At 37.5% G+C, this 17,247-nt stretch overlaps 1 protein-coding gene across 1 annotated transcript in view; it reads left to right on the top strand.

Moving 5' to 3' along the window:
* The first annotated feature begins 2,852 nt into the window (after positions 1-2,852).
* Positions 2,853-17,247, top strand: part of LOC144636141 (N-acetylated-alpha-linked acidic dipeptidase 2-like) — a 43,758-nt gene continuing 29,363 nt past the window's right edge. Inside the window, exons 1-7 of the mRNA XM_078495277.1 lie at positions 2,853-3,177; positions 6,762-7,164; positions 7,415-7,601; positions 10,156-10,246; positions 10,571-10,657; positions 11,123-11,208; positions 16,924-17,016. Coding sequence (XP_078351403.1) covers positions 2,960-3,177; positions 6,762-7,164; positions 7,415-7,601; positions 10,156-10,246; positions 10,571-10,657; positions 11,123-11,208; positions 16,924-17,016 — 1,165 coding nt within the window. The 5' untranslated portion in view covers positions 2,853-2,959. The remainder of the gene's footprint in view (positions 3,178-6,761; positions 7,165-7,414; positions 7,602-10,155; positions 10,247-10,570; positions 10,658-11,122; positions 11,209-16,923; positions 17,017-17,247) is intronic.

Genomic DNA, 17,247 nt, shown 5'->3' with positions numbered 1-17,247 from the left:
AATAGAAGGTTATTCGCTTTTTTAGCGAATCAACCGCGATAAATTCAAATAAACTCGAATGAATAATTTAGTCAGGGGTTGCGAATACAGTAAAAACCCGCATATAAGAACTTGCATTTTTCTAAGTTAGCCTAAGCAGGTTGTTGTATATATGGTGTTTTCTTGGATTTTAAGCTATTCAGGTTATTTAATAGGTTTTTATTTCCTTGAGAACTGAAAAGTTTTTGTTGCTGCTATGGAACATCCCAACTCAGTCATATTGGAATACTAGAATTCAATAAAGCGAGAAAACAGTGTGAAACTCAAGCTAAGAAAGCTATACAGTACCAACTGAAAAGAAGCAACTGTTGTATTTGTGCCGTCACAGTTGTGTATAGTATCTAAATATAATAAAATGACGTTGCAAGGGACTCGCCTCATTTTCTTTGCCAAGTCGAGCCTTTTATAATTTGATTTTCGAATTCTAAGTAAATGAATTATATGAGATAAGAGCGTGTTTTAAATTTTAGGCTCAAACAGGTTCTGTATAATAAAACTGGGTATAAATGGGAATTTAAGCCTAACCGGTTCTTAAATTTTAGGTTCTTATGTGCGGTTTTTTTTCTGTATCTGTTAAATTCCATGCAAAACAGGTTGGGCGTTATTATGTGATGAAAGTAATTGTTTGTGAAGATAGCTAGTTAATACTCCATAACTTTAATATTTTAAACGCACTGTAGGTGGTATACCACCTAAATATAGGTAACAGAGGACAGAAAATTTGAAAAAAAATTGCAAAAAAGCCTTAATCATTTTACAAAACGTAAACCACATTTCATTTCAAATCTTGGCCATAAATACGTACTGTGCAACTAATATGTACCGCATATTGAAGGCTCCAAGTGAATACTCTGAAAGTAGAGACTAACGAAATTTTAGAAACATTTGAAAGCAGCGTATACATCAGGACACTTTTCCATAACATATATATTGATTTTTGTAATCTCTTCCAGAATGAAAAATACTCAGGACTTCCTTAATTGTCTTCTTTGAGATCAGCAAACTCATTAAGAGAAAACTATGCGTTGAATGCTAATAAGTTAAACCACAAACATTTGAATTTTATATGTAGCTTATTACGTAGAAGGAAGCTAAAGCAAGAACATTTTTTTCAAACTTCTAAGTCAATAAATGAATCCACATAGTTATGCTTTATTGAGAGCAAATTTCACAACACAAGTTATTGAGTTGCCGGTTCAGTCCCTGAAATGTGGTAACGCGAAAGAGAGAAACAAAATAATACTTCCTTTATTAATTATTTAAAGATCACAAAATTTAGTGACGTGAAACTTTTCCCTTCAAAGTCACGAAATAATATCGTAAAATATCTTCATTTAGTACCCATGACATTATAAAGTAAAGTGAATTTCTCCCTTTAAAACTTACTGTGAGAATTACAAAGGTTTTGTCACTGTATTCGTTTCGCTAGGCAAAATACTTCGAATATGGTAACCAGAAAAATTTTAAGTTTCGTTACTTCTGCCACAAACTGTTGCAATTTTTTACAGCTATTTAATATGTACATTTCGGTTTTCCAAATCAGCCAATCAAAGACCTGCTTGCTGCACGTCATACAATTTATCAGTGTTGTTTTTTTTTAACTTCTCCGCCCATGAAATGAACTAAATGATGGAAAGGCCAAGAAAAATGTCACAAAACTAGATCAGCAATGTCATGGAATTACAACGATACTGTTCGAGTTTCATTGTAACATTTATGGCAACATATTTCAATTTTATAACACAGAATATTGCAGCTCTTTGAATTTAGAGCAATTTTAATGCCGTGCGTGGAAAGCATATGTCGGATGAAAAGCAAGGTTTTATAGAAAACATTTGAGGACAAACTGGAAAAAGATCATTGTCGAACGAAGAAATACTGAAGCAGTGTTTCTTTCTCACACTTTCCCAAAGTTCTCGTAAACAGTGACGTTGTTCACTGCGAAACCTTTGGAAAATTCTTACTTGCATGTTATTTGCTTTTGTTTTTCCTTTTGCGCGTAAGAAATACATCATTAAAAAGAGACAATCCTAATATTATTTTAAGACTTCCTGTAGGGCTTGCTGGCGTGGTACAGAAAAATAGGTAGTACATTGAGTACAAAAAAGGATACAAATGGTTAGCGTTCTGTATTGTTCTTGACCTTGAGTTTGAAATATATAGAAGTACGTATGTGGCAGATAAGGCATCCTCCTTATACATTATTCGTGTTATATTTGGGGTCTGTGTTAGATAAAAACTGTGCCGCTTTTAAATGTAAGATGTTACCTTACATGCTTAGTGAACCATGGTTACCCATGAGATATAATGGTTGCTAGTAATATAAACCTTTAACAAGCGGCGTAGTGTGTAAGCAAAGTTTACTTCTCCCTGTCCTCATGTCGGTAAAAACGGAGACACGGTGAAAAGCAGTCGGATACTCAGCTTCCCTTTTTGACTCACAATTTTTAATTTGTAGTTGCCCTTGGATACAACAAGACACTGCGAAAGACAGTATTTGAACTTTAAATTAAATTCAGCTCATAACACCTTTGTCCTTTCAAACAAAGAATGACTTTACAATTATTTAGCCGGCATTTGGTGATTGAATCGCTCATTAGTAAACATCGGCATAGACGAAATACGTAGTTGCAATACATAATTATCAAGCCCGGCCCACAGTGATATCATATTTTAAAGCAATGACGGTTTTACGTGAGCTTAGGGAACTAAATAATCAAACAGCTTGCATCCACCAGTAGAATTCAACAGCCTCACGACAGCTGAAGCATCGAGTGTCAGTCAGTATATTTACAGATGCCCGATCCCTGTGTTGACACTGACTCACTTTAAACAAAATTTCCATACGAACGAGAACAGACCGTAATAAGAGACATGTAGTTGGGTCGCAGAAACCGGTGGTTTTCCACCACGTTTTTCAATGGGAATGTCAGTGCAAAAGAAGTTCATTTTAGGTCTCGTTTCCTTCATTTTGTTCGTCTTCATCATCGGGTTCATCATTGGATTTTTTGGGTGCCCGCGTGCTTCCGACAAAAGCTGTTGTGGCGCGAAAAACGGGAACGATGACACATCCGGGAGATTGTTCGAGGAAGAAGCTTTAGAGCTCCTTTCGGGACAAAACATCCGCCATTATTTAAAGTGAGTATCATTTTATATAAATACGATAACTGCAGGCATGGAATTGTATGTGTCGCTATATTCACGTCACATTTTAGTCAATTTTAGCACGAGGAACAACAGAGATCATTACCTTACCAATAATAATTTGTGTATAGATTTGATGAATGAGAAGCCCTCATAGCAAACATTCAAGCTTCTCTGTCAGTTCAATTATTAAACATAGAATATCCCTAAGATTAGCCTACAAAGTTTGCATTCTCGCCTTTTTTATACTTGGTTGAAACGAGTTTCTTTTAATTATAAATTTTTCGCGATGACAATCTGGTCGGTTTGAATATCAGAAGGGATGCTAATGAGCATTTTTTAAATGTTAATCTGCCGGCTTGGTGATTTTCGCACCCAAACGAAAAAAAAAACACATAACTATCATGCTGATTTAGAATTTTTTTTTCATGAATAATGTTCCATTTGTATATATATTCAACACAGGAGAAACGTTTTAAAAACAGACAACTGAATTGTAGATGTCAGTTTTAATTTCTTGACACTGACACACTATTCGGAATATTCGGTTTGAACAGTTTAGCCGTTAGTGACTCTAAAAAGCATAACGAAACATTCGAGTCACTATCAAGATTAAAGAAAACCAGCAACTGAATGTAGGTCATTTTGCGGTGAATTTCAATGACTTTGTGGTATAAGTCCAAGCTAAATGCAAACATGTGGTGTATTTAATTTAGTTTTCTCATCTGCGGGGTTCGGAAAACTCAAGTGACGTTTAACCCTTTATTCACTCTTCAACTTTTGTTTTTATGTCACCGTTGACTTCAATATGTGCTCAGTTATTAGCATTATAGATAGTTTAAAGAAAAATTTGTAAATTTATACGAATGAGGCTAATTTGAAATAACTGAAATAATTTTGTGTTTAAATTGTATCAAAACCACAACTTCATCGGAAATAAAGTGTTTTCGTTACTTTGCAACGGTGGGTTTCACTTTAAATATTATTTTTCAAAAGTAGGAATTAGACTACAAACAGTATAACCTCAACGGACTTATGTATGTATGTGTTTTTATATGTATCAGTCATCGAATATTGAATATTATCTCTTAAAAGACTACAATACATTACAAAAAATTGCAAAGCAAGCAAGGATTCAAGCTGCGACGAGGTCCTTTATCTCTATTTAATTTGTTTAGGGATATTCTCTGTGCATGAACATCGGTACCCTATCTTTTTTTATTATTCCCAAAAGCATGGGAATCAAGTGAAAATTTTGTTGGTCCTTTTGCCTTCGGTCTGACCTTTAGAATTTTTTTTAAAAAAAGGCTTTTTAGTATCTGAACCTCATACGAAATTCTGGATTTGAAACAGCTTTGAAACGTGCTTCGATTGAGATCTGTGCGTTTCAGTCTCAATCATCAATAACACAAATGTAGAGACCTAATTCGCTTTATACAGGAAAGGCTAAAGTTAAAATCTGCATAAAAGTTGTAACAAGATCTTCGTAGCAGGTACCAGCATGTATGAGGGAAACGCATTTATCGAGACATTCGGTTCTTATTGATTTCACGAAATAAAATTAAAAAAGAGAGACATTTTATGCCCATATAGTCTTCAGGAACTTTAATTCAAAAATTGGCCTTTTTTATAATGAGACATTTTGTCAGAGGCACTATTTATATAACATACACCTGCAGGAATGGAACAAAACTGGTCAGTACGTAATTTCTATTCTTTTTTTAATTTATAGTTTTTTCATCGCCGCGGGCTTAAAATAGTTCAGAGAATTTTCTACTGTTAACTAATGTGTTGCCTCAGATTATCCGTTATGTCGACCTTTATCGTGCTCTCGCCACTTAATTATGTAGTTCATATTCACTCAATAAACCAAATTTAAAATATGACTCTTGTTAATTTGACCTTTAATATACAGGATTAGTATAATTTCCAGAGTTAATTATAAGAATGGGACATTCTGATTGGTTAAAAAGCTCTGGTTTATGATGCTATATTCTCCACGCAGGCGGGGAATATAGCATTTTAAAACTTACGCCATGCCACCCTTGCCATCCGGGCAGGTAATCATGGCGGCATTTGCTGAATGAAATTTTCGCTCATTCGAAAGAAATCACTCCAAGTCCTGGGAATTTTGAAAAGTTGACTTCCAAGGCTATTGGACCGAAAATATTTTCAAGAGATGGTTCTCAAGGCATTAGAGTTGATATCGTAAACACGGTGGTTTTGTAGATCGCACGCATCCTTGAGAATTTCAGTAAGATCGATTGACCAAACATTACTTAGTTCTCTTCTGACCGAAGCTACTCATTTCAAGACGATTCGCACAATTGCTCAGAAGTCACCAACGATTAAAACAAAGGTAAAATATAAATTTTTTTCGTAGTGTTTGTTTTGTTCCCTTTTATTGCTTAAACTAGAGTGTAAATTCTGAAAAAAAATCGAATTAAACTGGTTTACACGTATGCAAGCGAGCACTTGTGTTTGCTGTTTCCTTGTTTTAGTTCTTTATTTTTGTAGTTCTTGATATTCACCTCTGAAAATTATACTAAAACAATTATTCGCCTCAGGCTCAGTGAATCTCGGCGAATATTCGCCGAGATTCACTAAGCCTGAGGCGAATAATTATTAATTGGATAAGCTTCTACGCCTAGTTTTACTATGGGAACTTTCAAGTCAACAAAAACGCGAAAACTAATGCTCGATACTTTACCAGGAACCCAGAACTTTCCGAGAGGAAACTTTTAATTTTCCTTGCACTAGTTCACACCAACTAGATATGTCAGGGCCGTACCAAGGATTTTTTGTCTGCGGGGGCAGACTCCGCTAAACTCCGCTGCGGGGGCAAACTCCAGTATAGCTACAAGAAATAGCCCAGCAAAATCAAAAACTGTTAGAAAATTAGTTTTCCTGACGGGGGCAACTGCCCCCACTAGGTACGTCCCGGTATGTTCAAATGATGTTTTGTCAGACACTGCAACTGACATACCAAATGGCTTCTTCGACATTGGGTATTAGAGGAGCTCTTTCATCCTTTGAAGATTCATGTCTCTTGCAGTTATTAATCACGTGTTATGATTGATATAATCTCAAGCCAAATTCTAGCTGCTGTTATTATTCTTTTTAATACTTATGACTTTTTTCAGTCTCACCTTAAATGGCTCAAAGGACCCTAGTCAGCCCCGACGTCTAAAATCCGTGAAATCCGCTAGTTTTGATGCCATCGAAATTATGAAAATTGTATGGTGAATCGAAATATTACTGAATTGCCTCAAGTTATGTTACTAGAATTTGCTAAATTACCTTTAGTAGTTTCACGGCGATCTTTTTCGTTTAGACATGCTCCGCGTGAAATCCCGTATGTCAACAAAACAAAAACAAAGGCGTGGCTGACTAGGGTCTTTAAGCTAAGCTCAGCTTTATGAACTTATTTTTAAAGTTGGTGTGATTATAGTAATAGCTACATTTGGTTTTTGAACAATATTAAAATTAAACATTATTATGTAAAAATATCATAAAAATGTAAATTATACAAAATGAATAAACAGCATTACGTCACAGCGTTACGCCTTTTTTATCAGGTATTTTGCAAGTCAACCACACCTTGCTGAGGCAAACGAAACTTGTGCGCAAGCGCTGTACATCAAGAAGGAATGGAATTCGTTTGGCCTCGAGACGGTGCAGTTAAAGCGTTATGACGTTCTACTCCCATATCCCAAGAGCCCAAGCGCACTGACACTGACTGATGACAATGGAGCTGTGATTTATTCTTCACTTTTGATAGAGAACTTAACAACAGCGGAGAATGATTCAAGGACCGCGTTTCCTTTTAGCATTTATTCAGCTTCTGGTTTGGCAACAGGAAAACTACTGTATGTTAATTATGGAAGAGAGAGTGACTTCAAGTACTTAGACGACAGAAACATATCGTGCACAGGAAAGATCCTGATTGTAAGAAATGGAAAGATCCTTGAAGGCAATAAGGTATAAGCTGAATTTTGTTTCAGTTAATTTATTTTTACTCGAAAAAGAAAATAAGGCAACTGCCTTTATCTAAAGCAGGTTCGGTGAAAATTCGGTGAAATAGGTTGGTGTAGAACAAAATGTTTAATAACATCTATATATTTAACAAACATGTCTTAACAAAATTATGCACTTTAACAAGAAGATATAATTCCATTCTTTTCGAAAACCAAGACATTCTAGTGATGACTGTTTCCTTCTTATCAAACAGGTTGTCAATGCTCAAAAATGGAATGCTAAAGGACTTTTGCTGTATGTAGATCCTGCTGACTATGCTTTTAACGCCACAATTAAAAACTTAACACAGATTATCAAGTGGTACCCCAGTAACAAAGCGCAGAGTGGAGGCTTATGGGTAAATAGAGGAGACCCGTTAACGCCTGGTTACCCAGCCTCGGGTGAGTTGGCTTCTGTGCGAACAGCTTGTGTTAAAACAATACAGTAGAACCCCGGTAACTCGAACTCTGAAGGGAAACGAAAAACAGTTCGAGTTAGCGGGATTTCGAGTTATCGGGGTCGATTGAATATTTAATTTGCCAAGTTAATAATTGATAGTTTACTGATTTTTCAGCACTTCAGAATACAGTACAGTGCAAATTAAACTTACCTTGCCAGAAACTTAAACACGACCATACATTCTTATGATAAGAGTGGAAAATGGCTGTCAAATACGTGATCTGTTCGTTGCTCTAATTCCTCGCGAAGCGAGGCCGAAGGCCGAGCGTAGCGGGGTGTATAATTTTGTCCCTCAAAGGGCTCAGGCGGGATGAAATCTCATGTGGAGTTTACGGTCATATATATATATTTCTATATATATAAATAAACATTGAAAATAGAAAAAAACTACACTTTCATCCCTACAAGCCTGTTTCGTGATTTTTCTATATATATGCTGCTGCTGCTGGTGTTGAAAACTGTTCATTGTTGTATGAAAATTTGCCATTTCGTTCTGAACCCATTGTTGCTGATGTAAAGGCTGATCGGGATTTCTCCATCCATTGGAAAGATAATCATCTCTGTTTAGTTCCTGTTGCTGTTGCTGTAATTGTTGTTGTTGTCTACGCGTGGCACTATTTTCTCGAGCAGACTGTAATCGAATATTTCTCTCCTCCTCCGATTCTAATTGTAAGCGCGCTGCATCACTTTCCCTTCTTAATTGTAATCTATCCTGTAGCTGTTCAGTTGATTCTACTGTATAATTTTGTCTCAGTAATTGTAATCTCTGTATTCTTGTGTCTTCAGCTTCTGTTTGTATTCTATCCGCGGCATTTTGTCGAAGTCTCTGTAATCGTGCAGTTCGTTGTTGTTCAGTTTCTGTTTGTATTCTGTCCGCGGTATTTTGTCGAAGGCTCTGTAATCGTGCAGTTCGTTGTTGTTCAGTTGCTGTTTGTATTCTGTCCGCGGTATTTTGTCGAAGTCTCTGTAATCGTGCATTTCGTTGTTGTTCACTTTCTGTCTGTATTCTGTCTGCTGTATTTTGTCCGTTACTAGGCAACAATAACCCAGAGCTTCGCGAGGCCCTGCGAGTCACGTATTACTAGTTTTTATAATCAATGGGAACCGTTGCGAGTTGCAAGAACCGGAATTCGAGTTATCGGGGTAAATTTGACCCAAATTTTGTTCAAGGGAAACGAAATTTAGTTCGAGTAAGCGGGGTTTTCGAGTTATCCGAGTTCGAGTTACCGGGGTTCTACTGTATTATGTTGCTGCGTTGAAGCTAATATGCACCGTCCTTTTTACAAATTCTCCTCGTTTTTTTTAAATCTAGAAATGTATTATATTATTTGAGCGGTTTTCACTTGAGTGTCGAAAGTAGTTTGCTTTTACTTTGGTTTTGCATTACTACGCCCATTGATTGGCTCAAAAATCTCGCGCCACTTTCCCGGCCAATTAGAACTAAAACCAAAACCAATTGCGAGTTTACTCACACACGTTTTCCCGCGCTTAGTGACGACTTTATGTAATTACTTCGAGCTTTGATTGGTTTACTGAATTGTTAGTGTCTCTTGTGACTGGTCAGTCTTTTTACTTTGGTTTTGGTTTTACGACACTTAACTGAAAACTGCGCTATCTCAACTATAATAAATTCTTTGAGATTTGGAACCGCAACACTTCTTTGGGCCTTGATCAAACAGAAGACGGTTGATCGAAAGACACTAACCCGGGATTAAACATCGATCGAGGGTTCAATTTCGCTTGTATAAAAGTGTTTTTATTGCTCATGATTTGTGGAGTTTGAGAGTTGTTGACGTCGAAAATGGAGGAAGAAAATATCAATATAAACCCTAACCGAAAAGTTAAAAAAAAAAAACTGAAATCAGAATTCTCGCTAACTTTGGACTTGCTTAATCGTGCTTTAAACAACCAGGCCCAGAAGTGGAAAATTAAACGTTGACTACTCAGCCGAAAGGCTCAATAAAGTATATCCAAGTAATTTGCTTTATTGAGTAGATATATTTTGTGTACTTGTATTTTGAGGTTCCTTTTAAGAATTACAGTCAAACCGGATGTTCTTTTGATGGGAACTTTGCAATGTTGCGGCGCAAACCGGAACTTGGCAACTTGCTCGAGCAAATTTGAATTGAAAGTTGCAAGTTACGGCGAGCAAACTGTCAATCAATATTGGAACATTGCGCCGCAACATTGCAAAGTTCCCATCAAAAGAACATCCGGTTTGACTGTAGTATATTTATTAAGAGTGCGCATTTTTCCAGAAATTTACTTTATCAAATATGTCCTTTAAATAAAAGAAGTAAGGCTTATTTTCTTAGCAGCGGAAAAAACATTGACCTTGACGCTGATCTTTAACGGGTAAGATCGCTGTGATAGTTTATGTCTCATGTTGATCAATAACCGACATCTTTGCAATTTTTTCTATTTTGACTTTCAGTGAGACCTCTCTAAACAATTTGCATTGATAATATTAATTAATTCGTATATATATTTATCAAGCTGGAATATACAGGGAGTCATTAGATGATATTGCACTACCCAAGATTCCTGTGCAGCCGATATCCCACAGAGATGCAGAGACATTACTGAGGTAGCGTACTAGTTTGACGCACGATCTTTTACACGCGTTGTTTTAAGGTTTGGAATTGTTGGAATTACTCAGCATTTTCGAGGTACAGTAAAACAGATGCAAAAAAGAAGGTAATCAAAGACTTTAAGTTAATAAAGCAAGCTAGAAAGCAGGATGTAAGAAGGAGCTAAAAAGCTAATTTTTCATCAGGAAGCAAAGGAAACACAAGGCCACTTCCACACTTATCTCGAAAAGCTTACTGCCTTGTCAAATGGTTCCGGTTTTTTTACAGAAGAATGTGAAAAAGAACGTAAACTGTGCTTTTATTATGATTTGTTAACATAGGATGTTAAACCATACAAATGTTCCTAACGACTGGCAGGGTGGAATGGGGTTTTCATATGGAATAGAAATGGATCCAAATGACACAAGGTATGACACAAAGAAAGACAAAGTATCTTCAACCGTTTTTCATTGTTTGTTCAGTTATTTACTCTTTGCTTTTAAAAGCTTATAGAGCTATATTTATTAAAGACCAAATAGCAGGCGACCAGTTGATATTTACAAGGTGTGGTCGAGGAGTTCAACTCGCGACTATTGTGGACTTGAGCCTGGGACCTCCGGAGCTGAAACCTTCGCAATCAATCGGCTGAGCTGGTTAAAACGAGTTAAGCTGAAATCCTCAATCACCGCTAAAATGCGCACAAATTCGTAAAGAAATTTAACTTGCAATTGGAGGTGCGGGGAAACAATTCGGAATCAAAGGTTAGTTTATAATGAACAGAAACGAACTTGTAGTTTCGAGAGATTAAAACCCAGTGAGATGGTTTGCATAAAATTATAAGAACGTTAATGGTCTTTTTTAAAACAGGAAAAAAACTTTTGATTTTACCACAGAAACGTCACCATAAGCGTGAGCCTATCTTTCATTAAAAGAGCTGTTTGTGATGTTGTGGGAACCATCAAAGGAGCAGTAGAGCCAGGTGAGACACGAGAAATACTAGTTGGCCGCCATACAGCTGCCTTACACTGGCTTCCGGCGGGGTACCCCTATAAGTAGGTTATATAGGCTTGTGCCACAATAGGGAATGGATTTGAGGTATTTAGTTTTAAAAAGGGTATGATAATCATTTTTGGCCTTTTTTATCCTTTAAATTGTACTGATTAGCTGATATTATTACAGTACCTACACCTCCTCCTAAACGAAAAAGATATGGTCCGTTAAATTTGAGCTCTTTGTTAAACGTTCCATGCTCTGTTTACACTATTCTTATTTATAATTATGCCGCAAAAGTCTCGGAGTGCGTGGGTTGTTGCATCGCTAGTTGCTTATTAAAATGCAATTTACCACGTGCAATACCTCCTTAATTAAAGATCTCTTTGCCTAGATTGAGGGCATCTTATTCGAAAGAGATACGCAAACCGGTAGGTTTGGAGGAATTTTCAGCCCTCCCAGTAGTATAAAGTTGGGGATTGAACGCCACTTTTTTTGCGGTTAAGTGTGGTGCAGTGACGTCACCATTTAAAAATAGAAAAATTGCATCATCGGGTGTAATCTAAAAATAGAAAAATTACATCATCGGGTGTAATCTAAAAATTGAAAAATTACATCATTGAGGTGTAATCTAAAAATAGAATAGTGACGTCACAATACCCCTGGGGTTAACGTCATAAAAAAATGATGAGATCATAAATTTTAAATAGAATAGGAACAGTATGGCCTCCATCTTGTTTATTGTCGCAAAATAAAATATTATTTTGATATAGGTTAAAGAATCTACATTTAGAAGTCTTTTTAAAGACAAAATTATCGGTATATTTAAGCTTTGTGGAGCAGCCGACCGAAAAGTCATGGGATCGATTATGTCTCGTTTCCATTCTAACTCGGGCAATAGTTCGAATATAATGTATGCAGGTTGGTGCAATGTTTTGCTGTCAAAGACCAAAGTCACATTTTCATAGTCCCGCATATTTGGATCATCTCTGGTAAGTTTTTGCTTCTAGTCCAAACTAGAATTAAATAACTTCGTGATCCTCAATCAACTAACGCCAAGATTAATTGCACGCGAATTCGCAACAACTTGAACTAGTAATTAGTTTACGAAATCAACAGTTCACTGGCACTTTTTGTTTAACGAAATTACCTTTGTAAAGTTCAGTGATGCCATAGTTTAATTTTCTACTTCATGGCGGTAGCGGTTTTCAGCATTTCAAAGTACAGGCATAAGTACCGATCCATTTCGGTCAAAGTTTTTAGTTTTGTAATTATGCAAGTTGTCTTGTCGCATACATTATTTTAGTACTGCTAACAAACCGGTAATTGTTTTTAAAACAATGGTAAAGACTCGATGTGCTCTAGTGAACAAAGCAAAACCAATCGAAAAGTTAAAACAATAGAGTGAACGCGCTTCAGTGACCTCGGATATAAACACAAGTTTTCGGTTAATAATAAGACACTAAACACACAGATTGTAAGTAAAATAAACTTTTATTTCGATCGTTCAACATTACAATGATTTAATTTAATAATCCTCTTCTTGTCCTTCGTAAGATTTGTAAGGCGAGTTTTTATGTATTCGCCGGGAGCGTCTGGAAGGCCTTTTCGGTTCATCATCCCAGTAATTAACGAATTGGATTTGAGGTCGTTTCCGCTTTTTAGGCGGAGATAATGATTCCACCGTGGGAGGAGGTGTCAAGATCGATGGAGGAGGGGAGGGAGGTAAAGGAGTAGAAGTTGCCATGGAAGTAATTACTTGTTGGTTTCGCGTTTGAACAGGAGCTGCTGGTATTGTTACCGGTGATTCTTAAAGGGGGGTTGGTACTGTTGGTAAGTTGCCTGCGGTAGATATTTGTTTCTGCTCTTGGGTTGCTTCTGGTATAGAATTGAGCTGGTGTTTGTATGTCAAAAACCTGTTTTGCAGCTGCATGTATTGCCTTGCTTTTTCGTCTTCTGCAAGGTCTCTACGAGAGAGAAAGCCATCCATATTGTTCTGCAAGCGTTGCATTTCCGAAATTACCGGAGGAGTCATCAGGTTTTGCTGCTTAAGATATTGTACTAGTTCCTTAGAAACGTTGCCTTCTACTTCGCCTTTGTCGAATCGTTCTTCACCAGGTAATACATTTGTTCGCAATCTGCAACTTTCCTGAGTGGTTGGTTTAAGATCAACAAACAGATAACCAAATGGTCTTTGCACCGCGTCTTCGTACTGTTTCATAAACCAAGCATGTTTGTCCTGGATACATTTGTTTTGCTAGTGTCAAAATCTGCAGTTTGTCGGGGGGGTTGGGGGTTTGAAAAGTACCAAGTAATGGCTGTTTAAGCTGATGCTTCGAGTGCCTTTACCTTGGTGGAACAGGTTTTGCACAATGTAAATGACACTCAAGTTGCGATGATGCGATCCTTTAGTAAACAGGTTCACCACTCGGTTATCACTTCCGGCTTCGATCATTTGGTCGTCGATGACAATCAAGTTTCGTATATTAACATCAAAGTAGGAATCTTGTTCTAAGGTCTCAGGGATACCCTTGCTAAATTCAATTCCAGGTATCGTCATCAACAACTCGCTATAAGCGGGCTGCCATTGGGAATAGCACCAAACAATCCTCTCAGGGGGTAGGTGAATTGTCTTGTGAGCCTGTTGCAACAAAGATTTAACCCAGAGCGTCTTGCCCGAACCTGTCATTCCCGCCACCATACAGGTAAACGGATGCCCTAAGTGAAACCGCTGACACTTTTCTCGAGAAATCGACATAGCTTGAAATGGAGGAAAACCGGAAGTACTATGTTTACTGCTCATGTGTCTTTGCATGCTATCTTTCCTGGAAAAATCCTTTTGACATATAGGACAGGACCAACTCATGTCAACTCTCTCACAACTTAACGAAAACTGAATTTCTGTGCAATGTTTATTTACAATTATATTGTTTATCTCCACCACCACCACCACAATTCTATTGTTTAACTCCACCACCACCACAATTATATTGTTTAACTCCACCACCACCACCACCACCACCCAATTCTATTGTTTAACTCCACCACCACCACCACCACAATTCTATTGTTTAACTCCACCACCACCACAATTCTATTGTTTAACTCCACCACCACCACCACCACCACCACCACCCCAATTCTATTGTTTAACTCCACCACCACCACCACCACAATCTATTTTAACTCCACCACCACCACCACCACCACAATTCTATTGTTTAACTCCACCACCCACCACCACCACAATTCTATTGTTTAACTCCACCACCACATTTCCATTGTTTAACTCCACCACCACCACTATTAATTATAAAGAAAAACCTTACTACCGTTAGTTCATTCTATAATCATGACTCGTGTAGTAAAGAGCAATCGAGGTTTTCTTCAACTTTTAGCTGACTGTCCTTCTCATCAACGCCAGTTTCTTCTAAAGACAGCCACTCCACAACAGATGCACGCATTAGTGCAACTTATTTATAACGTTCTCATGGAAAACATACCAATCTCTGAAGAAGATAAGCGTAAAGTGATACCCTACAAGGATGCTCTAGTCAACCTCGTTGAACCAAATGTTCCCTTCAAGACAAAGAAACGAATTCTGGTACAAGAGGGTGGAGGCTTTATTCAAGAATTATTGACCCCTGTTATAAGTAGTTTGGGACTTCTTATGTTATAAGAGCATAGCTGCATCCTTAAAATTGATCATTTATATCTTGCTTTTAACGAGTGCTGGTCAATATGAAGAGAAAGATAACCTGGGACGACGAAGAGGAGGAAAGCGGACAAGAAGATAGCACAACCTCTGATGACGAGAGCGATGACGAGGAACCCCGGATAAAAGATGTTTTAAATAATCTTTCCCAAGCTGTGTCTAGAAAGTATGCTTCTGAACTGCTGCATAGCATGGCCACCTCCAAAGATATCTTGTTTTGGACACCACGCGGACAATTACTGCGAAATCAACGCATAATACCAGTAACAAACATTTCAGAGCTGGTCGAGTATGTGCTTCTTCCACATAACGATGATGTAGCCAAACCCCGCGCACTCAATACCTTTTCAGAGGGACTTGCGGAGCTGGGAGTTAATAAGCGTTTGATAAAGAATAAGAAAGTTCTAAGCGATATATTACAAAAAGAACAAGCCTATCGTGATAAAGAGGAAGAGGAGGATGACAATAACTCAACTGGCGGTAGTGAAGAGGAGGGAACAGCTTCTGAGGAGGGTAGTGGAGATGAGGAATCTCAAGGGAGCGAGAGCGACAGTGATAGAGAAGCCGAGAATAGCGGTTTCGAAAATGTAATTCAGACAAAAGCTAGTTCTCCATGTGAACACTGCGAGGGTTCCAATATATATGATACTGCGATCATGAAATGCCCGAAGTGCTTTTGGGAAGATAACTGTAAAATTTGTCCTATATGTGAGTACGAAATCCCTCTTGATCGAAAGCACGGAAAGGATACTTTGCGTCGATGTTACGATTGCGGAACTATAACACACAAGAACGTGAAGACATCAAAATCCACATTTTATCCCCCAAGCAATGAGGAGGACGAAGACGATTAAATTAAATCATTGTAATGTTGAACGATCGAAATAAAAGTTTATTTTACTTACAATCTGTCTGTTTAGTGTCTTATTATTAACCGAAAACTTGTGTTTATATCCGAGGTCACTGAAGCGCGTTCACTCTATTGTTTTAACTTTTCGATTGGTTTTGCTTTGTTCACTAGAGCACATCGAGTCTTTACCATTGTTTTAAAAACAATTACCGGTTTGTTAGCAGTACTAAAATAATGTATGCGACAAGACAACTTGCATAATTACAAAGCTAAAAACTTTGACCGAAATGGATCGGTACTTATGCCTGTACTTTGAAATGCTGAAAACCGCTACCGCCATGAAGTAGAAAATTAAACTATGGCATCACTGAACTTTACAAAGGTAATTTCGTTAAACAAAAAGTGCCAGTGAACTGTTGATTTCGTAAACTAATTACTAGTTCAAGTTGTTGCGAATTCGCGTGCAATTAATCTTGGCGTTAGTTGATTGAGGATCACGAAGTTATTTAATTCTAGTTTGGACTAGAAGCAAAAACTTACCAGAGATGATCCAAATATGCGGGACTATGAAAATGTGACTTTGGTCTTTGACAGCAAAACATTGCACCAACCTGCATACATTATATTCGAACTATTGCCCGAGTTAGAATGGAAACGAGACATAATCGATCCCATGACTTTTCGGTCGGCTGCTCCACAAAGCTTAAATATACCGATAATTTTGTCTTTAAAAAGACTTCTAAATGTAGATTCTTTAACCTATATCAAAATAATATTTTATTTTGCGACAATAAACAAGATGGAGGCCATACTGTTCCTATTCTATTTAAAATTTATGATCTCATCATTTTTTTATGACGTTAACCCCAGGGGTATTGTGACGTCACTATTCTATTTTTAGATTACACCCCAATGACGTAATTTTTCAATTTTTAGATTACACCCGATGATGTAATTTTTCTATTTTTAGATTACACCCGATGATGCAATTTTTCTATTTTTAAATGGTGACGTCACTGCACCACACTTAACCGCAAAAAAAGTGGCGTTCAATCCCCAACTTTATACTACTCCTCCCATCTTACTTTAACAGTAAAAAGAGATTGGACTCAAAAGATGCGTCTTAAAATATCTTACAGATCGATATGTTCTGCTTGGAAGTCGCCGTCCGTTAGGTGGAACCGCGGTCATCATGGAAATCGCCAGAATCTTACTTTTTATACGAGAAAAAGGTGCGGTTTGTTAAACTGCAACTGAAAACTATTTGTATGGTAACTGAATGTCTTATCGTTGTTTATAGGGAGGCGCGGTGCCCCAATCTTAGCGCGCCGGACTACGGATCGAGCGGTCCGGGTTCGAGACCTGTTCGGGGCGCTGCATTGTGTTCTTGGGCAAGACACTTTGCTCTCATAGTGGCTCTCCCCACCCAGGTGTTACTGCTGTGGGGTAACCCTGCGATGGAC

Source organism: Oculina patagonica, chromosome 13, assembly GCF_052425735.1.
Source record: "Oculina patagonica isolate OP01 chromosome 13, crgOcupat, whole genome shotgun sequence".
Classification (NCBI taxonomy): Eukaryota; Metazoa; Cnidaria; class Anthozoa; order Scleractinia; family Oculinidae; genus Oculina; species Oculina patagonica.
Note: the sequence above shows the minus strand (reverse complement) of the source record. Positions and strands in the feature narration are given on the sequence as shown.